The sequence below is a fragment of the Molothrus ater genome, chromosome 21, assembly GCF_012460135.2.
Source record: "Molothrus ater isolate BHLD 08-10-18 breed brown headed cowbird chromosome 21, BPBGC_Mater_1.1, whole genome shotgun sequence".
In the NCBI taxonomy this organism is placed as follows: domain Eukaryota; kingdom Metazoa; phylum Chordata; class Aves; order Passeriformes; family Icteridae; genus Molothrus; species Molothrus ater.
The window spans coordinates 7,005,257-7,025,822 of NC_050498.2; the positions used below are offsets into that span (position 1 = coordinate 7,005,257).

A 20,566-nucleotide genomic window follows, 5' to 3' on the forward strand; every position below is an offset into this window, starting at 1 on the left:
GCTGCACTGGCAGACTGGAATGGTGCTGCTAGGGGGCTCTGAGATGCTGGACACTGGGATGGAGCTGCACAGGGAGACTGGCACGGTGCTGCTGGAGGACTCTGGGGTGCTGGGAACAGGGATGGAACTGCTCACAGAGGCTGGAATGGAGCTGCTGGAAGGCTCTGGGGTGCTGGGAAGAGGGATGGAACTGCACACAGAGACTGGAATGGTGCTGCTAGAGGGCTCTGGGGTGCTGGGCTCTGGGGTGATGGAACTGCATACAGAGACTGGAATGGTGCGGCTGGGGGGCTCTGGGGTGCTGGGAACAGGGATGGAGCTGCTCACAGAGGCTGGCAGAGTGCTGCTGGGGGGCTCCGGCGTGCTGGGAACAGGGATGGAGCTGCTCACAGAGGCTGGCACAGTGCTGCTGGGAGGCTCCGGGGTGCTGGGTCCCAGGACTGGACTGCACAGAGGGGCTGACATGACGTTGTCAGGGAGGTCTGGCGTGCTGGACACTGGGACAGGACAGCCAGGGGCCTCTGGGCTGGTGCTGCCGGAGTTCTCCAAAGCACCAGGAATAAGGGTGGCATTGCTGGGGGCCTCAGAGGCACCAGGCTTAAGGATGGGAGTCCCGAAGTCACAGGTGGAGGTCCTGGGGGACTCCAAAGTGGTGCTGCTGGGGGGCTCCAGGGTGCAAGGCACTGGGGTGGTGCTGCTGGGGGGGCCCATGGTGGCACTTCGCGGGGGTCCTGGGGTGCAAGGCACCGTGGTGATGCTGCTGCGGGGGCCCCGGGCACAGGACACCGGGGTGGCACAGTCCTATAGGACATTTTGTGGGGAAAAGGGGGTCAGGGCAGTCCTGCCCTTTCCCCCTGCACTCGCAGCCATTTGCCCCAGTCTTCCCATTTCCCCCATGCAGGAAATACACCTGTCCTCCCATTGCGCCAGCACCATCTGCCCGCCCAACACTCGCGGTTCCGGTACACCGCAGTCCCCGTTACCCGGCCCGTCCCGTTCGTTATCCCGCACACCGACCTTGAGCCGCAGCCGGCGGAGCAGGGGGGTCAGGCTGGTCCGGTCGGCGCCCGACTGCAGCTGCAGCTCCTGCAGCGGGGCGCGCCGGGGCCGCTTCTGCGCCTGGCGGGGAACCGGGGGGGTCACCGGCGGCAGCACCGGCAGCTCCCCCCCACCACACACACACAGATACCGGGAGCGCTGCACCGCACCGGACCCGCCGCCCCTCGGGGACCCTCCCCGGGACACCGGAACATCCAAACCCAACCCCACCGCGGCCCGCACTCACGGCGGGGGTCTTGGCGCGCCGCATGGCCCGGCAATGCTCCCGGCCCCGCTCCTGGTCTCGACTACGGCTGCGGTAGCTCTCCACCTCAGCCCCGCCGGGATGGGGCTGGTCTCAGCCCTGGTTCCCGGTCCGGGCCCGCCGGGTTGAGGTTTTGGGGCTGGTCGCGGTCCTGGTTCTCGGTCTCGGCCCTGGTTCCCGGTCCCGGCCCGCGCGCCGCCCGTTTGAAAACCACGCGCGGCTCTGATTGGCTGGGCCGCGCGCGCGTCACCCCGCGGAGCGACCGTTGGGGCGGCGCCACAGCCGGTGATGGGCAGGTTTACGGGCGTGGCTTCACTCATTGGCCACGCCCCTGCCGCACCGCCCAGCGCCGGTAGGGACAGACGCATGGACAGGCGGACTCAGCTCCTCCCGCATCGCCTGCCCCGGGAAAACCACCCCACACTGCCCCCCAGACCTGCCCCAGCCCCGCCCCCAGGGAGGGGGTCCAGCCCCGCGCCCCCGCCCCGGTGGTCCCGCTTTGCCCACCACGAGTCAGGGCAGCACCGCAGCAGTGCCCGCGGCTCTCGGGTTTATTGCTCCCGCGGGGAGAGGTACAGAGCTGAGGTACCCGGGGATGAGATCGGGGGGTACCCGGGTGACCCCTTGGGGGACCCGGCCCAGCAGGGTCCGACCCGCTGCCGGGGTGGGGGATGTCCCTGAGCGATGCCGAGGGTCCCAGCCGTGGTGGCTCAGCCAGGCCAGGGCCGGTCCGGGGGGGCGGTGAGGTCGTAATCAAAGTCGGCGAAAGTGGCAGGGGTCGGGTGGGGGTTGCTCGGGGGGTCGCGGGGCCACTGCCACCACCACCGGGTCCTTCTGCAGCAGGTCAGCGTCGAAGGCCACCCCGCGGAAGAAGGGGTGGCCCTGAAAGTGGTGGAGGTAGCGCAGGCGGTACAGGGGGTTGTGGCACAGCAGCTGCGGGCAGAGAGAGGACAGTGAGAATGGAAATCTCCCCATCCAGCCCAGAGCCCAGTAGGGACCCCAAAATCCGGGCAGGAGGGTTACCTCGGCGAGCAGCCGGGCCAGCTCGGGACTGAACTCAGGTGGGCTCTCGTAGCTGCTCTGTTTGACACGTTCCAGCATGGCCACATGGTCCCCCGCTGGAGCCACAGGGAACTGGGGGAGCACAGAGTGAATTCAGGGTCTCCCTGAGGTGTCCCTGTCCCCCCACCCTGTCGTCCTTACCTTCCCACTGGCCAGGGCAAAGAGCAGGACTCCCAAGGACCACCAGTCAGCTGCATGGCTGTAGGGCCCCCCGCTCAGCACCTCTGGGGCTGTGGGGAGAGTGGGTGAGCACCTGGGGGTCTGTGCCCCCCAGCACAGCCTCCCAGAACAGCCCCCCTTACCCATGTACTGCAGGGTGCCACAGATTGTGTGGGCTCGCTCACCCCACTGCAGGTACCGGGAGAGGCCGAAATCAGTGAGCTTGAGGTGCCCTGTGGGGCCAGACAGCACGTGGGAACCCGTAGGGAGGGTGTCCCCATTGACAGGGTGTCCCAGGTGGCATGTCCCCATTGACAGGGTGTCCCCAAGGATGGGGTGTCCCCATTGACAGGGTGACCCACGGATGGGGTGTCCCCAAGGCAGTGCCACCAGGTTCTTACCTCTCTCATCCAGGAGGATGTTCTCCATCTGAAATGAGACAGGCACTGAGGTGGCCTCTCCATGCTGGGGGTTCAGAGACCCCCCCCACCCCATCCTCCAGCCCCCAGCCCCACTACCACCCACCTTGACATCTCTGTGCATGATGCCCAGGTCATGGAGGTACACTGGGGACAAGACAGAGCCATCAGTGCCGTGTGTCCCCCCCCAGCACAGCTCCCACTGCCACCCTGGGGGTGGCTGACCCTGCCTGCAGGTCTCTGCCTCTGGGGACCCTGGTGGCTGTCCCCAGCGTGGGGGGTCACTCACCCAGCACCAGCACCAGCTCGGCGGCAAACAGGCGGACGGTGGCCTCGGCCAGGCAGCCAGCTGTGCGCCACAGCGCAGTGCAGGTCCCCGGTGCTGCAGTAGGTGCACACTGCGGGGACAGGTGACAGGCCTTACTGGCATGAGGGACACTGGGGTGGCACAGGGGTGCAGAGGGGTCAGACACTGGGCTGGCACGGGCACAAGGCTGCAGAGGGGTCACTGCAGCCGTGCACAGAGGTGGTGGAAGTGCTGGGGTTATAAAGGCAGCAAGGTGGCACAAGCACCTGGAGCACACCGGCAGCAAGGTGGCACAAGCAGCAGGGCAATATGGGCACCGGGTGACATACTGAGGTGACATAGGGATGAGTAAGGTGGCAGGGGAGCGTACAAGTGACATCAGCACCAGAGCCCTGTGGGCACTGGGAACACACAAGCACCTGGGACCACATGAGGTACCGAAGTGACCAAGCGGTCCTTGGGGGTCACACAGGCACTGGGAGCACACAAACCGCAGGCACTGAGGTGACACAGCCATCAGGACCGGGCAGGCACCAGCACTGGGGTGCTCTGTTCACCCCCACACTGGTCCCTGCCCCGCCGTGGCTTGTCCCCATCCGTGTCCCCTCCCGCAGGCCGGCAGTGGGTGCGGGGTCGGAGCCGGCAGCTGGAGCGCCCGGCTGGCCCCGGGGCCGTGGCGGGGGGAGCGCGCAGTGCGGGGACAATCCGGGGGGAGCGCGCAGTGCGGGGACACGTGTGCGGGCGGCAGGGACACGTGCGCGGGCAGGGGGGGCCCGCGGGCAGATGGTCACTCACTGATGAAGAGGTGGCGCTGGCCCTGCCAGCTGTCCCCCAGCCCGTGCACGAACGGGTGCCTGACCTGTCTCTGGGGACACAAAAGCGCAGAGAGTGAGCGGCCCCCGGGGCAGGAGACCCCGCTCCTGCCATCTTCCACCCGCAACTCCCACGGCCTCCTGGGGTCCCCAAGGCCACCCTGAACCCCTTCACGGGCAGGGGTCCCTCCTGGGCCCCTCCTCACCTGGATGCTGACTTCTTCTTTGCACTGTTTGAGGGTGTCACGGCGCAGCACCTCCACTTTGGGCACAACCTGGGGGGCGAGGCACTGTCAAGGGGGGGGACAAGGGCAGGTGGGAGCACCCAGGGGCCCCAGGGGCAGCACCCACCTTCACGGCGCAGACCTTCTCCCTCCCACAGTCCAGCACTTTGAGGATGGTCCCGAAGGAGCCTTTGGCCACGAATCCCAGGATCTGAGGGGAGGAACGGGCTGAGCACGCCATGGAGATGGATTTGGGGGGCTCAGGCTGGGGTCCTGCGTGGGGTAAGGTGAGGGGCACAGAGCACCCAGAGCCGACGCTGGGGACACATGGGGACTTGGAGGACCCGACAGAGACTGCAGCAGGATTCTATGGGGACCCAGTATGGGGCACAGGGACGCGGGGACCCCAAGGTGGCAGCGGTGGATTTTGACAGAGGACAGGATCCCTGCGGGTACACGCGGGACCTCGGTGGGATGCCACGCTCCGGTGGGGTGCGGAGGAACCCCGGTAGAACACACCGAGACCCGACACGGGCACCCGGCGGCGGCGGGGATGGAAGGGGAGCCGGCGGAACGGCCGGGGACGCCGGTAGGATGCGCAGGGACCCGGCAGAGCGTGCGAGGGGAGCTCGGTAAGGCAGCCGGCGATGCCGGGATGGCGGCACGGGATGCACGGACGGCACGGGAGGGTGCTCAGGGCGCTGGGGGACCCCGGTAGAGACGTGCAGGAAGCCCGGTAGGGACGAGCAGGGATACCGGTACAGGGTGCGAGGGGACCCGTTAGGGCGCCCGGGACTGCCGGGGCGGGATGCACGGGCAGGACGCGCCCGGGGGAGGACGATCGGGGATCCCGTTCGGATGCAGCGGGACCCCGTTCGGAGGGTGGGGGCTCCGGACGGCACCTTGAGCTGCTGCTGGCGGGCGGAGGGGCGGACGGGGAACTCCGGCAGGAACAACGAGACGAGCTGCGGCAGCGGCCACCCGGGCAGCGGCGGCTCCTCGGCGGGGCCCCGCGGGGCCAAGGCGAGCCCCGGTACCGGCACCGGTACCGGCACCGACCCTGCTCGGCTCAACAGCGCCCGCACCCACGACCCCACGGCGCGGCCCTGCGGAACCGGGGACAGCGTCAGCGAGGGGATCCCGGGGCGGGAGATGCCCGGGGGGGATCCCCGGGGCTGATGCCGCCGCACGCACCTGGGGGGGCCGCACCGGAGCCGGGGTCGGGCCGGGGCCGCTGCTCGTCGCTCCCATCGCGGCGCCGCCCGACCGCGCCCCGGGCCCGGTCCCCGGTAATCGCCGCCTTACATAACCCCGCCGCCCCGCCCCGCCCCGCCCGCCGCGACCACCCCCCGCCCCGGGGCTCAGCGGCGGGGCTGCCCCTCGCACGGTGACACCCACCAGTGACCGATCCCCCTCCATCTGGGACCCCCACTGCACACCTGGGGGTTGCTCACCCACCCGTGACTGATCCCACCCCAGGACCCCCGGGATTGATCCCAGCCCCACCCCAGGACCCCCGGGACTGATGCCAGCCCCTCTCCGGGATCTCCTCCTTACAGACTCTGGGGCTCCCCCTTCAACCTTTCCTTCTCTCTTTGAGTGCTGCAGCCCTGAGGGGGTGCCTGCAGTCCCTGCTGAGCTCCGGCATGGCCCTGGGCTCACGGAAGGACTGCAGAGGGGTAAAGGCACAGGCTGACCCCCAAATGGGGTGCCCTGACCCCAAATAGGGTGCCCTGAGCAACTGCTGGGGAAGGGCAAGGGGTGAAGCCCCCAAGCATGGGGGCTGCCAGGCTGAGGTGGGGCATGGTGCTGAGCCCACAACTGCAGGGTGAGGAACTGACCCAAGCCTGTTCCAAATTAAAAACTCTTTATTTAAACTCTCTCCCGTTCCCCTTTTTCCCAGCCTGGAGCGATCCTGCTGCTTCACCAGGCCCAGGGGCTGGGCCCAGCACCCGCACAGCAGGGAGGGGGGGAAGCTCCCAGGGGCCCTTGGCACGAGGGTTCTGCACCCCACAAAGCAGCCCCGGAGCACCCTGTGCCCCACATCCCCATGCTGCTCCACCCCTGCCCCACAACAACGGGGCTACCGAGGGCCTGCACGTGGCTGAGCCCTCCTTGGGCACCGCCGAGCAGCACAGCCCCCCCTTCACCTTCGGGGTGCCCCCCCAAGTTGGGGGGGAGCACGGGGCACCCCAAGTCCCTTCCCGGCCTGCCGGGTGCTGCCGTCATTTGCGCCTGCCAAAGATCGACTTCTTGCTGGGGTTCTTCTCGCCCACGCTCAGCCCGATGAGCAGCCGAGCCTTCTCGTCCTCCTCCTGCTGCTGGATGGTCCCATCGGATTTGTTCTCCAGCTTCCCCCGGGCCTCCGCACCTGCCGCCGGCTTCAGGCGCAGCTTCTCCTTGATCACCTGCCCCGGAGTCAGGGGGCTCAGCCACACCCCATGGCCATACCCCGGGTATGAGCCTGAGCTGCTGAGCCAGTGCAGCTGCTTCCCGTGCTGGGGAACGTGCCACCCACCCTAGGGTCACCATCTCAATCCTCTGGCAGCCTCCGGAGCGGGGAGAGGGATGTGGCCCCATGTACCTGTGCCACCAGGGCTTTGCGGCTGTCCCTCTTCACCGCCATGGCAAAGTCCAGCCATGTCCATGTGTTGTTGTGGTACTCCAGGCATGGCAGCACCAGGTTCAGGTCACCCCAGTCCACGCTGTTCTTCTCCCCCTGTGTGACAGAGGTGTCAGGCAGTGTGGGGATAATGGCCCAGACCACCCCAAGCACGCCCTGTCCCACTGGTCCCACACCTTGTAGCTGACACAGAGTGGCACCTGTGGGATCTTGATGTAGATGAAGGAGTTGTTCATGGCTGCACGCTCCTTCATCTTGTCGATGTCATCCACGGGATGCTGGGGACAGAGCAGAAGCCGTGAGCAGAAGGGAAGGAGAAGGGACACAGCCAGGAACCAGCAGGGAATGGACAGCTGGGCACTAGGCCACAGAATTGCCTCATCAGGGAGAGGTGAGAGCTGCTCTGGCACGGTGTTGGAAAAATGAGATACAGGGATCACATCAAGCGTGCAGGCGCCTGGTTGTAAAGGACGCAAATCCTCATGGTGGGAGGGAGCAGGAGAAAGCAGACAAGCGTGGGAGGGAAGTGTGGGAGGACATGGCTACCCAGCCCTGCAGTTAAGGGAAAACAGACTGGCACCACAGCAGGGCTCTCAGATTCCCCCCTCACGGCAGCAGGAGGTACCTCAGGTGCTTTTCGGAACGATCTTCTGACCCCTGATGTCCGGTTCAGTCCCTGAGCAACTCCCTTCCCTGAGCCCAGCGAGTCATCGGCCCCGATCAGCTGCCGTGGCTTCACCACGGGGATCCCTGGGGCAAACAGGGTGCAAGGTGGTGGTGGTGGTGTCCAGCCAGGGGTTAGCCATGACCCCAACCCTCCCACCATCTTCCTGTCCACAGGGGAGACCACAAATCCCTGTTCCTCAACTCATGGCTGGACAGCAGCTGTCCATGAGTATAATCCTGGATATGCAGCCAGAGCTGCTCAAGGACATCCAGAGAGGAGGGTGATCACGAGCCTCTCACCTGTTGTCACCAGCTTGGACTTATCTTCCTCATCCCCCACCTCCTCCTCCTCCACATTACGGCCAGGGAAGAAGAAACCCATCATTCTGTGGAAGAACTGGTGGGTGAGCTGGATGGTGAGAGGCACCACGTTCACCTGTGGGAAAGTGACATGTCAGAGCCAGGCACACACTGTCTGTGCCCCACAGAGACTCTGGCACCTCCCGGCCCGGCCCTGGCACCTCAAAATGCTCCTTGATGGAGATGCCTCCCACGGGAGGCCGGACCTTGCTGAAAATCCTCAGGGCCAGCTGCCGGCCGGACTGGCAGGAGCTCTGGGGACGCAGCACCACCTGCAGGGAAGAGGACGGGTGGCTGGGGTGAGGACAGGCCACTCTGCCCACACCACGTGGGTCCCCAGGATGCAGAGCTGCTCCCCCAGCTGCCACTTGCCTTGTACACAGCGTTGGGCAGCAGGTTGTTCATGGTCACCCAGCCCAGTTCCAGCAGATGCTCGGCCGTGTCATCAGACTTGTTGACCTGTGCAGACAAAGCCATCAGCTCCCAATGTCCCCATCCCCAGCTCAGGGCCTGTGGGCACTGTCCAACTCCACACCTTGCTGTAGAGGAAGCGCTGGAGCTCCAGCTCAGCAATGCCCAGCTGTCCATCCTCCTCTGTCAGGCGCCAGCGCGCCTGGGCAAAGTAGAACTCAGTCCTGCGTGCCACACTCACGTCCTCCGGCTGCTTTCGCAGCTCCATCTTGTTGGCTCGCTGCAGCTGGAAGTCCTTGAAGCACCTGCAGCACAGAGGAGAGAGCTGGGATGTGGGAGGCTTAGAGTAAGGGGGACACAATGCTGGGGAAGGCTGAGATCATAGAATCATAATGGTTTGGGTTGGACACCCCCCACTGTCACAGGTTGCTCCAAGCCCCATCCAGCCTATCCTTGAATACCTCCAGGGATGGGGCAGCCACAGCTTCTCTGGGCAACCTGTGCCAGTGCTTCACTGGGAAGAATTCCTCCCTCATATCCAGTCCAAACTTAGTCTCAGTTTAAAGCCATTCCCCCTTGTCCTACCTGATCAGTATGTTCAGCTCCTCGCTCTCCAGCTGCAGGTCAGCTTTTTCCTGGCTCAGCTGCTGCTGCAGCCGGTGGTTCAAGTCGAGCAGGACCTCATTTTTGCTGTCATCCTTCAAGGACTGAAGGACAGACAACCCTCAGCACCCTCTGCCCTGGAGTGGGGATCCCAGGGAGCCAGGGATGTGGGCTCACCTTCATGTTGGAGTACATCTGCTTCTCCAGCTGCCGGATCTGGGCCACATGCTGCCTCACGGCCTCTTGCAGGTGTAGGATACTGCTGCGCTGCTCCTCAGGGTTGCTGGAGATTTCCAGCTGGAAACGCACCCTCTGCTTCTTCTCACTGTGCTCCTGGGCACAGGAATAGGGCAAGGTTAGGCCTGCCTGGGTGCAGTGAGTGGCACGGACACCTAGAGCCCCGTGGGTACCTTGCGTTTGGGCTCCACGTGCAGCAGCAGGTTGTTGACTATGTCGAGGATCATGGCATACTGTGCGGGGTTAGTGGAGATCTCCAGGTCGTGGTGGATCAGGGTGAAGGTGTCCACAGCTCCTGCAGGGACACAAAGGGCAAGTGGGGCCTCAGCAGGGCCAGAAATATCTTGGGGACCCCTCCTGTAGGCAGCCCTCTGACCTCAGCAGGGCCAAAAGAGATCACCCCTGGAGTTAGCCACAGGGTCAGCCCAGAGCTCTAACCCCACAGCACACTGCCTGGCTGCACCCACCCTCCTGCTTCTTCAGCAGATCCTCCTTCTCCTGGTTGGCAGGGGTCTCAGGGGGCTTTATCTGCGTGGCCAGCTCGGGGTCAATGTCGTGGCTGTAGCTGATGTAGTACATGCGGCAGCTGCAGCGAGAGATGATCCTCTGCACCTGCTGGGTCTGCTGGGCTTCCGAGGGCTGATTCCAGTCTGGGGACAGGCAGAAGGACCACAGTCAGAGTGCCATGTCCCAGCACAGTGGGACTGCATAGTGCAGGGCTTGGAGCATCAGGCACCTCCTGGAGCCACACAGGGACAGGACAGGTACTCTCAACTCTACCAGCCTTGGGGTCACAACCGAGTGGGACTGGGGTAGGCACAGCAGCCAGGGCTGTGGGCAGTACCTGTGGTGGTGCTGACCATGCCCCCCACTGCCTGCCCGCTCTCCATCAGCTCCTGCACTGAGTCCAGGCTCCGCTGACGATGCTCCTCAATATTTTTCACCTGGGGAAGCAAGGAGGCACTGCTGGCTGTCCCCACTTTCCTTGGCTTGGCCAGGGCACTGACAGCACTGTCTGTCCCCCACATAGGTCACCCACCACAGGCTCACCTCCAGCCAGAGCTGGCCATGCTCCCCCTCAGAGGGGCTGCTCTCTGTCGTGGCAAAGTACTGCATGCCATCCAGCAAACACGTCCAAGATGTCTTCTGCTTCAGAGTGTCCCCGTACCAGGCAGGGTGGTGCTGGCATTGCAGCAGCTGTGCCTTTGCAGCAGACACGATCACACAGCCCTCTGTCTCTGCACCACGCAGAACCATCTGTGGGGGGAGAGACCCCAGGGGTCTGATGGACCTTTCTGGGGCAGGCACAGCCCCTGTCAGAGCCAGGCTGTGGGGACAGGCAGGTACCTGGCAGTTGACCAGCTCGATGAGGCAGTTGCGGTTGTAGATGTCGTCGGTCTGGCAGGCGGCGATGCCGCAGAGCTGCTCGCTGGCCCCCGACTCCTCTTCTGTGAAAACCACAAACTTGTCCGTCTCCTCAATGAGCTTCTGCAGCATGTAGGCCCCTGGGGAAGGAGAAAGGTCAGTGCAAAGCTGTAGAGGGATGTCATAAATGTACAGAATGAAAACAGGCACAGCTTTGAGCTGTAGGCTTCCCCTTGCTCCTCTCCCTGCTGTGCTCACCCCCTGAGGAAGCTCTCTCAGGCCGGCCGCTGGTGATGGGAGCAGTCACTCTGGCGGGGATGGAGTGAGCAGAGAGGGGGCCACGCTTCAGCTTCTTGGCCTGCAGCTGTGTGTCGATCTTCAGCCCCTTCAGGGCCTCGGTGGACAGGTTCCGCTTGAGCACAGCCGCTTTCTTGTAGCCATCGTAGAGGCCGAAGGCGATGTCCCGGTTCGTGGTGGTCCAGGATGCCCGCAGGTCCACTAAGTGCAGCTGATGCGTGTGGAAACCGTCGTCCCCATCACGCAGGGGCAGCTCCTGGGCACAGAGGGTCAGTGCCTCAGCACAGCAAAGCCACCCCTGGCCTTGCCCAGTGGCCTCATGCACTGGGACTAGGAGCCCTGCCAGCCCTTCAGGCAGAGCATGGGGATTAGAGCCCAGACCATCCCAGCAACCACAGCATGGGCACAAATTCAGGTGCTTGGTAGATTGGAGGCCCTGAAGTTCGCTCTCTTCCCCAGCCATATCCCTTCCCCATCACACACAACAACCAACATCCCCTTGTCCTGGAGTTGCCACCAGGCCAGCACAAGCTGCTGTGCCCTGTTTGCAGTGGTACCTCCTCAGCCGTGCGGTTGCTGTGCCGCTGGTAGGTGAGGGAGGACAGGCTCAGCAGGTGGGTTTTCTTCACCAGGGTGTCGAGCTGGTGGTCAGCATTCTCATCACAAGTGGAGGCCATGAGGTGCACAGTGACCTGGCTCAGGTCACTCACCATCTGCGTGATGCTCCACTCCGAAATGAGACGTCTCATCACTGTGCCAGCTGGGGGACAGGGACAGGGGTCAGCCAGGGACCTGCTGTGCCTGCAATGCTGCTGGCAGGACTCCCACTCACCTTGTGGGATGAGCCGCTGTGTGCCCCGAGTGAAGATGTGTCCCTGGCAGCATTCCACCTGGATCCCCCGCTGCTGGGCAAAGGAGGCCCAGTAATGCACCTGAGAGGGAGCAGAGAGCAGGAGCTGAGAGTCCAGCAGAGGCAGAGCAGGGAGGAAACACCGGATTCCCAGCCCTGGGAATTACCTGCAGCCGGGGGAAGAGTGCAGTATAGGACAACTGCTTGTAGTGTTGTCCCAGCTTCTTCTTGCTGGGTTTCATGTTGTTGAAGAGCTTCCCACGGCAGATGGGCCGTGTCACGCTGGTCCACGTGGCCCAAAAATTCTGCATCCAGCGGAGGGTGCTGCTGTAGAGCAGGATCCGGGGCTGGGAGTACTCTGAGAATATACCCACCATCAGTCAGCACCATGGGGCCAGGACGCAACCCACAACCAGCATGCCCTGCCCTATTCCCCAAAGGGATTCCCAGGACTCCACTGTCAGCCACCTTTACTGGGTTGTGTCAGGTCCATCCGGATGGAGAGGTTGAGGTTCTCGGAGCGGAAGGCACGGTAGGAGTCATACTGCTGCCCCACTGGCACCTCGGGCAGGAACTCGGGGGAGCGCAGCACCACGCCGTGGTGGTCATGGGGATTCCCATGGCACAGCCACTGCAGGTCCAGCGTCATGCACAGGTCAGGCAGGTGCAGGAAGCAGCAGTCATCATATCTGAATGCAAAAAGAGACCCCAGTCACCCCCCAGCACTGGTGAGGGCCTCCCCTGCTCATGGCTCCACACTCACTTGGAGGCTGTCCGGACGTTGATATCCAGATTGCCCTTGAAGACAAACTGCCCGGGCTTCCAGTGGAAGGAGAGTTGGCTCCACTCCCAGTGCATGTTCTCTGTAGTGTTGTAGGGGTCCTGCAAAGGCAGGTGTGAGGAGAGGCAGGTGTGAGCTGACCCCACACCATGTTGTTCCCCAGTCCAGCAGCACCCACCTCAGTGGCCAGCTGGTGCAGGTTGGCCTGTTCAATGTCCATGTGCCAGTTTCCATGGAAGAGAAGGCGGCTCTTGTCCCACCAGGGCAATGGAGCACTGGGGTCCTCTGAGGGCTTGGTGAGGAGATCCACACACTGGCCGATCAGGGTCCAGGCCGGGTCCCAGCAGGGCCCCCACACGATGGTGTACTGGGAGATCACAGCTGGGGACACAGAGGTTGGCTCAGCCATTTGCCCTGTCCCTACCCCACCACAGACCCCCCCACTCCTCCAGGTCTCACAGTGAAAGTCATGGTAGAACTTCAAGGGTGGCATGTTCCTCTCCACCGTGGCATCGCCCCAGGGCAGCCCCAGCTTCAGGAGCTGGCGGCGCCGGGAGCAGGCCTGGCCACACTGCTCGGCCCCAAGCAGCCGGCCCGAGAGCTGCCAGTTCCGGATCTCAAACAGGTACCGGGGGTAGTCACGGATCCGCACTGCAGGGGGAGGAAGGGCTGAGGGATGGGGCAGCAAAGAGACAGGCAGCCCCCCACTCTGGGACACAGTACGAGCCATCATCCTGACACATCTCTGCTTCCTTCCCACTCCCTTGGAACCTACAAAATCATCTACCCTCCCTTGTTACACATCACGTGGTGCCAGCCCAGGCCACACAGCCATCGTGCTGTCCTCCAAGGGCACCCTCCCACAAAGCAACTCACCAAAGAAGCTGCCAACTGTGCCCTTCATCATGCGGCACCACTGGGTGACCATCTCCAGACCCTCTGTGGGGAACGGGCTGACGTCATCCATGTCCCTCATCTGCTCCAACACACGCTCCGTGCCATGGAAGGACTCGTCAGCCATGGCCACCAGCTCCAGGTGGGCCAGGGTCCAGGTGAGGAGGGCTCTCCTCATGGGCGTGTTGGCGTAGAGGCGCCGCGAGCGCTGGATGTAGATCTCGATGTTCTTCTTCTCCAGCGAGGCGTAGAGCTCCTCGATCTTGCGGGCAGGCAGCAGCTCCCCGTGCTGCTTGCGCAGCGCGGCCACCTTGGCGTCCAGCAGCTGCAGGCGCTTGGCGCTCTCCTTGCTCTCGTCCTTCATCAGCTCGTAGTTGTCTCGCAACTTGACCTCAAAGACATCATCCAGGAAGACCCAGGAGAAGTGGGTGACTTTGAGCAAGAGGTCAGGGGGCAGGGCCGTGCTGGAGGGGCGCCCGGGCCGGTGCAGGCCCTTCAGCCATTTCTGCACGCCCACGGCAGCGTCCAGTGTGCGGGAGAAGTCGTACTGGTAAGGGAACTCGATGGTCACGCTGGCGAAGGAGAAGGCCCAGCCGCGGTTGCGGAGGGTGCGCAGGGTGGGGAAGGCGTCGCGGTGCCGGACAACCTCTTCCAGCTCCGGCAGCAGCTTCACCTCCACCTCCTTGAAGCTGAAGATGCTGTGTCCATCAAAGCCAGCGGCCAGCTCGGGGCAGTAGCCGTGCAGGGCACCGCCGTGCCAGCTGACCGAGGTCCGTTCCGCAGCCAGGCTGATGTAGTTGGCCTCAGAGACAAAGGCTGTGAGCTTGGCAGAGCTCAGCTCCAGGGACAGCGACAGGAGTCTTTTGGGAGGGGGCCCTTTTGGCTGGAGGGGTGCTGGTGACTCAGTAGGGGTGGCGGGGTGGGACACAGGGCTCTCTGGGGGCAGGGAGGGAAGCGTCCTGTGGCCGAGGGCGCTCCGCAAGGCTTCACGGCACTGCAGGGTGGCCAGGGTGTGATGGTACAGGTGCATGTGGTCAGGTGGGCTCCACAGCACTGCCAGCCCCTCGCCGCACTGCACCTGCACCAGAGAGAGTGAGCAGGGACCACATCACTGCCAGGGCCAGCACAGAACAACCCTGTCCTCCCCCCAGCACCTTTCATGCCAGCCAATCCTCCCCCTGCCCCATCTACCCCAGAACAGGACAAAACAGTGGCCCAACAGCCAAACCAACCTCCAGGGAGCGGATGCTGCTGTGGTAGGTGACAGAGAGCACGGAGACATTGGCCACCGGGTTGGGGATGGCAGGAGCTTTGCAGCACGGCTGCATCTTCTCAGTGATGCTCTTCACCAAGGCCAGCACCATGCCCTGGACGCTGAGTGTGCAGCTCTCAGCACTTCCCAGGACAGTCAGCGTGTCCAGCCGCAGCTCCAGGGCACCTGGAGAGACAGCACGTCAGTGCTGGAGGCACAGCACAACATGCCAGGTTCCTCTGACTGCAGGGTTATTCCAGGACAGCCATCTGGGATCAGCTTGGATGCTACTTACCCACTACGGCTGAGAGTGTGAACAGGTTCACATCCTCCACCTTCAGATCCACCTTCCAGAGCAGCCCCCAGGGTTCACTGGAGGCAGAGGGCGGCTGCTTGGCAAGTTCAGCCCCAGCAGGCTTTGGGCAGAACAGGGGCAGGACCCTGGCCAGGCACTCAGTGCAGGTGTCAGACGACTCCACTTGCAGCCCCCGGATGGTGCAATCCAGGAAGAGTGTATCCGACTGGGCACTGGACATGCCCAGGGGCTGGTTGTAGCTGCCCTGCAGGACAAACAGGACGATCACTCTCAGGCTGCAGGACATCCCTGAGCCGCCCACATGGAGTCTGAGACTGAAAGCCACTCCTTGGTCCCTCAGCTTGCTCCTCACCTGGAGGTTGAAGGAGTCGAGGATGAGGGCCTCTCCCCACACATGCATGTTGGGGGGATGTGGGGCACGCTGGATGTGGGAGTCGTTGCCCACTCGCCAGCACAGGTGGTCCACGGCCAGCACCGCTCGCTGGTGCACGCTCTGTGGCCGCAGGTGCTGGTAGTCTGTGGGCACAGAGGAGGGGGGAACTGCAGGCAAGGCTCACCCAACCATGGGCACCCCAGACACAACCAGGCAGGGATCCACAGCCCCTGGCCACACACACACAGACACATGGGCAGCACCACCCTCTCCATTCCCACCCTGCTGCCTCTCTGGCAGACCCCAAGAAGAGCCCAGCATGTCCCTGATCCAGCCTGTACCTGCAGAGATGGAGTTGAAGCCCAAGGCGAAGGGTGGCGTGTCCCCCAGCTGCACGGACACATTGACGTTGGACAGCGAGGCACACAGGATGATGGGGGCTAGGATTTGGGGATAGCTCCTGCACAGGACAAGCGGGGATGGGCTGTTACTGGGAGCTGTGTGCCACAGAGCCTGGCAGGGAGCAGGCCCAGAGGGATGTCCTCTCTGCAGAGGCTCCCTGATCACCTCCTGACCAGCCTCCCCATCCCACAGGTGGTGCACAGATAAAGTGCTGAGTGCCCAGGCACCATGCCAGAGTGTGGCCAGCAAGAGGAAACAAGCTGTGATACCAGCAGCTGCACTGAGGCCAAGTTTACCTTCCCTTGTGCCCTTGGCTGGGGACAGGCACTGCCTGGCACCTGTATTCCTGTGCCAACAGCCCCAGCCAGTGCGAAAACTCTTGGTGACGGTAGTGGATGATGCAGGTGTTGAGCAGCACAGCAGCCGAGAGGTCAATGGCTGTGACCTAGAGCAGGGAAAGGGCCAGGTGGCAAAAAACTCATGCCAGGAGCCAAACCAGCCACCCCCAGGGAACAGAGTGCGCCCAGTGCTCGCTCACCTGCACACTCGTCTTCAGGGAGTTGAGGCACACGATGCGCTGGCGGCTCTGGGACAAGAGAAGGCCATCTGGGGGGGACAGAGGAGCACAAATGAGGGGTGGCAGAGGGCAGTGATGGCAGCCCTGTCCCATCAGTGCCCTCCTGGCTACTTGCCCTCCAGCTGGAGGTCTACACTCATTTGGTCCAGGTCTGAGGTGGGCGTGAAGTTGCGCAATGGGATTTGCTCCTCTTCACGCTGATATAGAAACTGCAGCAGCTTCAGGCTCCAGGTGAGGTGCCTGGAAGACACAGGGAGTCACTGCCAGGAGGGAACTGCACTGTCATGTCCTCCATCTCCCTGTCTCTCATCAGCAGCTGACCAGCATGCTGGCATGGACAAACACAGCAGCCCAGCTGCAGCACAGCCCAGTGCTCTCATCCCATCGCCTGAGGATCCCGTCAGCTGTCTTACTGGAGAACCAGCTCACGTGCCTTCCTCCCTCCCCAAGAGCCCAGCTCAGTTCTTCCCACTGGAGTGGGCTCTAGAACTTGCTCTCTGCAGTCTAGCAGAGCCAAGGGACAAGAAGGGAACGGCACAGTTGTCCCCAGGTTCATGTCCCCAGCATTACTTTGGATTCAGACAGCCTGCCCCTCACCTCTTCTGGCTGTTCATGGAAAGCACCATGCTGGTGTTCTCCAGCTTCATCTCCACCCTCCTGGGGATGAGCTTCAGTGTGTCCCTGCTCAGCACAGACAGGGATTTCGAGGGCTCCCCTGGGCCTGGAGAAGGACAGAGAGACTCTGGGGAAGGACTTGCCCAAACCCCCACACTCAGAAGGAGGAGGGAGTGATCCCACAGCCAAACCCCTCTGGCTCCAGTGCAACCCCAGGGGCCACCAGCGCCTGCCCTGCCCTAAGCTTGTTCCTGTCCTTGTCCTGACCTGTGCTGGGCTCTTCCCCCACGCTGCTGTGCTGGGCCCCAGCAGTGACGTGGTGCAGGAGGGGGCTGCAGAAGAGCCCCTCGTGCAGCTCTGCCTGCAGCGTGCGGACGCAGAGCCGGATGCCCACCAGCCGCCGCTTGCTGCTGATCTCCAGGGACAGGGAGAGTGCCAGGGCCAGCTCTGCCAGGCACGTGTCATCCTGTGCACAGGGGACACAGCAGGGAGCGCACAGGGAGTCACACAGTGCCCTCCCAGTGCCTGCTGCAGGTGGAGAGCTGGGCACAGCAGAGAGCCCAGCACCTGGCAGCACCACCCAGCCTCAGGGACACCTGGGACAGGTCCTCAGCGTGTCCCAGAGAGGCAGAGCCCAGGTTCCAAGTGTGGAATTTCTCGCTCCTCCAGCACTCACCAGCTGGCTGCTCCTGAGGACTTTGCTGTTCACCTTTGTCAGGCTCACCTCGCACGTCAAGCTGGGGAGAGCAGAGAACAGAAGGAGGATGTGGGTCCTGCTGCTGCCAAAACAAGTTCCTGCCCTCTTTCCTGTGGGACAGAGGGACCCCCAGGTCCCTGCTCCAAGTGCTCCCAAAAGCAGAGCATGCCCTAACTCCATGCATGCCACATTATTTAGAGAACACACAACTCAAGCTTCCTGTGACAGGAAAAGGAACCAGGCCAGCCTCAGAGGAAGTTAATGCGTCACACCACAGGTGACATGGGATGCTGCTGAGTGGGACAGAGAGAGGACACGTACAAGGCTGGGCTCAGAGGAGCTTCCCTGCCCTGGAAGCAGACAGGGGTACGAGCACAGCATTACCTCTTCCCATTGCCATTCAGGAGGAGACGTGTCTGGCTGGCCTGGATGTGCCAGAGAGACTCTGAGGTGGCCATGTGCAGAACCATGATGTTGATGGAATCCATGTGGATGGAAAACAGCTGGGGGGAAGGTGCTGCTGTGAGGGATATCCGACAGCAGCACAGCCCACAGCAGCCTCTCACCGAGCCAGTGCCTCACCTGGCTAAGGAGCCTCAGCAGGGAGGGTTTAAGGGTCAGGTCTGTCTTGCTTTCATTTCCATCAGCTTCTCTGGGAGCCTCTGGGACGGACGGCTGGAGCCCAGGGCCCTTCTGGAGATCCGTGCGGATTCGCACCTCGCCAAAACACAGCTCAAAGTAGCGCCTGGGGAGCAACAGCACAGGCAGCTCTGACAAGAGCTCATACTTGGCTCACCTCGCCCTGGCACCAGGGATTCCCCCACCCCGGGGACATGCAGGACCAGCACAAGGGTACCCACAAGACACTGTCACCTCCAAGCTTACAGAGCTGACCACAGGGCAATAAGGATGGCAGAAAGGTGTAAAGGCAGCAGGATGGCAAGCAGGGCGAGGGGTGAGGCAGACCCCCAAAGGGAGCAGGCAGGGAGCTGGGGTGGGGGCACGTACGGCAGCTCCCGGCTCAGTTTGCTGGAGATCCAGATGTTGTCGATCTCCTGTAAGGACACACAGCTAGGTCAGAGAAGAAACAAATTTGGCTCTGCCTTGTGATGCTCATCTCAACACTCTTACTCCACTCCCACTGCCTGGGATCATGCAAGGAGCACCCAAAACCCCAAATCTGGCTGTAGGAGGAAGGGACTGGCACCAGCCATGGGGGTGCTCAACAGGAGAGTGGCTCCATAGATTTGCTGCCAGCCTTGAAGTGACAGCAACCACCCTCCCTGCCTTGTCTGGCAGCGACCACCCCGTGCCCAGGTACCCACCACAGTCTGCTGCTCCCGTTGGAACTTGAGGCTGATGTTCTGGGCCCAGAAGAAGCCAAAGGAGCCGATCTTCAGCTCTGCATGAAGCTTCTGCCGGCACCAGGTGACAGCCAGGCGACATGCCAGCCATCTGTGGGGACAGGGTGAAGGCCAGGGTCAGCCTCCCCACTGGGGTTGGGGCCTAGGGATGCTCTTCATCCTTTGAGCATCAGCTCCAGCACCCACAGCTGGATAGGAGCTCCAAAGGACTCACGGTGGGGAATAGACCCTGCAGGACCACCCCCAACAATCCCTGACTGCCCCCTCCCAAGACACCTCCACACCCCCCTGGCCCCCATGCCCACCCCTGTGAGCTCCTCTGAACTTCTCCATGCCCCCAAGCCTCTGACACCAAGCTCTACAACCCCCAATCCCCTGCAGGCTCCCCTCCACACCCGTCTCCCAGTCCTGCGAGCCCCCCAAATTCCTGACACCCCCCCCAAGTCCTCTGTGTCCCCTTTGCTCCCTCCCCCCAGACCCCCAACACCTCACCCCTAGCCCCGCATGCCCCCCGCACCCCCGACACCACTCCAACCCCCCTTACCACCCCCAAAATATCCCGTGGGCCCCCAAAACACCCGCACCCCCACTGCGCGCCCCTCGGGCCTCCCCTCGACCCTGCGAGCTCCTCCCAGCCCAGCACAGCCCCACCCGCCGCGCTGCCACCCCCCCATTCCGCTGTCACCGCGGTGTCCCCGCCGTGCCCCCCGCCCAGCCCCGTCACAGCCCGGAGCCCCCCTGTCCCCGGAGCCGCCCGGCAGGCCCTGACCGCGCCAGCAGCCCGGCGAGCAGCGCCACGAGCACCACGGCGAGCAGCGCGGCGGGCAGCGGCGGCGGCATGGCGGGCACGGCCCCGGTGCGGCCCCCGGCCCCGGCGAGACCCCCTCCCTCCCGCCCGCCCCTGCCCCGGCCCGGCGCCGCCGCCGCCGCCGCCCGTGGGGCCGCCCGCCCGCGCACCCCGAGTGGCCGCTGGGAGGGGCGGGACGGGGCGGGGCCCAGCGGGGACAGCAGCGGCCGCAGCGCCCCGCCAGGGCCGCACCGGCATCGGGACACAGCGACAGCGGGGTGGGGACACAGGGACAGCGGGGTGGGGACAGGGATGGGGACAGGGGGACACCGAGATGGGCATAGAGAGACACCGGGACAGAGGGACAGTGGGACCGCGGGACCGCACCGGCATCGGGACAGCAGGATGGGGACACAGCGACAGCGGGACACAGGGATGGGGACAGAGGGACAGCGGAGACACCGGGATCGGGACAGGGAGACAGCGGGACACCAGGATGGGGGACAGAGGGACAGCGGGGCCGCACCGGCATCAGGACAGAGGGACACCGGGATGGGGACAGGGGGACAGCATGGACACTGGGATGGGACAAGGATGCACCGCAGCAGCACCGGCATGGAGACAGTGGGGACACCAGGACGGCACCGGGATAGGGGTAACACTGGGGCGGCACCAGCATGGGGACAGCGGGGCGGCACCAGGATGGCAGGAAAGATGACACCCAGATGGCACCAGGGAGAGGAGTGACACCGGGTCTGGCACTGGGATGGAGTGAGGGGAGTGACACAGCAGGACCTGCACTGAAATGGA

The 20,566-nt window shown here is 63.7% G+C and overlaps 2 protein-coding genes across 2 annotated transcripts; both read right to left on the reverse strand.

Moving 5' to 3' along the window:
* Positions 1 to 1,836: 1,836 nt before the first annotated feature.
* Positions 1,837 to 5,578, reverse strand: RSKR (ribosomal protein S6 kinase related). The gene is given in 14 exon segments (XM_036395037.2): positions 1,837 to 2,079; positions 2,081 to 2,236; positions 2,327 to 2,437; positions 2,507 to 2,595; positions 2,668 to 2,757; positions 2,926 to 2,953; positions 3,050 to 3,090; positions 3,233 to 3,308; positions 3,310 to 3,341; positions 4,046 to 4,115; positions 4,269 to 4,337; positions 4,414 to 4,497; positions 5,189 to 5,392; positions 5,481 to 5,578. Coding segments are annotated over 14 exon segments (1,173 nt in total). The 5' UTR covers positions 5,538 to 5,578; the 3' UTR covers positions 1,837 to 2,013.
* Positions 5,579 to 6,136: 558 nt separating this feature from the next.
* Positions 6,137 to 19,807, reverse strand: BLTP2 (bridge-like lipid transfer protein family member 2). The gene is made up of 39 exons (XM_036395036.2): positions 19,739 to 19,807; positions 18,931 to 19,060; positions 18,614 to 18,660; positions 18,188 to 18,350; positions 17,990 to 18,108; positions 17,585 to 17,645; positions 17,176 to 17,374; positions 16,891 to 17,014; positions 16,409 to 16,533; positions 16,255 to 16,322; positions 16,013 to 16,161; positions 15,656 to 15,774; positions 15,294 to 15,457; positions 14,921 to 15,185; positions 14,606 to 14,811; positions 13,356 to 14,451; positions 12,939 to 13,130; positions 12,658 to 12,860; positions 12,462 to 12,580; positions 12,167 to 12,387; positions 11,866 to 12,056; positions 11,681 to 11,780; positions 11,406 to 11,608; positions 10,810 to 11,104; positions 10,534 to 10,691; positions 10,237 to 10,443; positions 10,031 to 10,130; positions 9,654 to 9,836; positions 9,360 to 9,481; positions 9,127 to 9,282; positions 8,932 to 9,053; positions 8,471 to 8,651; positions 8,308 to 8,394; positions 8,097 to 8,207; positions 7,876 to 8,011; positions 7,535 to 7,659; positions 7,086 to 7,187; positions 6,871 to 7,005; positions 6,137 to 6,694 (listed from the first exon to the last, which is right to left on the reverse strand). Exons 5-39 carry the CDS (start codon positions 18,091 to 18,093, stop codon positions 6,512 to 6,514), a joined length of 6,312 nt encoding a protein of 2,103 aa, XP_036250929.1. The 5' UTR covers positions 18,094 to 18,108; positions 18,188 to 18,350; positions 18,614 to 18,660; positions 18,931 to 19,060; positions 19,739 to 19,807; the 3' UTR covers positions 6,137 to 6,511.
* Positions 19,808 to 20,566: the final 759 nt, after the last annotated feature.

Coding starts and splice junctions, on each gene's coding strand:
- BLTP2 (XM_036395036.2), bottom strand. CDS start 18,093: ATGGATTCCATCAACATCATGGTTCTGCACATGGCCACCTCAGAGTCT. Junction 12,057..12,166: donor CCTGACACAACCCAGTAAAG/GTGGCTGACAGT, acceptor GTATATTCTCAG/AGTACTCCCAGCCCCGGATC. Junction 11,781..11,865: donor CACTCTTCCCCCGGCTGCAG/GTAATTCCCAGG, acceptor GCTCCCTCTCAG/GTGCATTACTGGGCCTCCTT.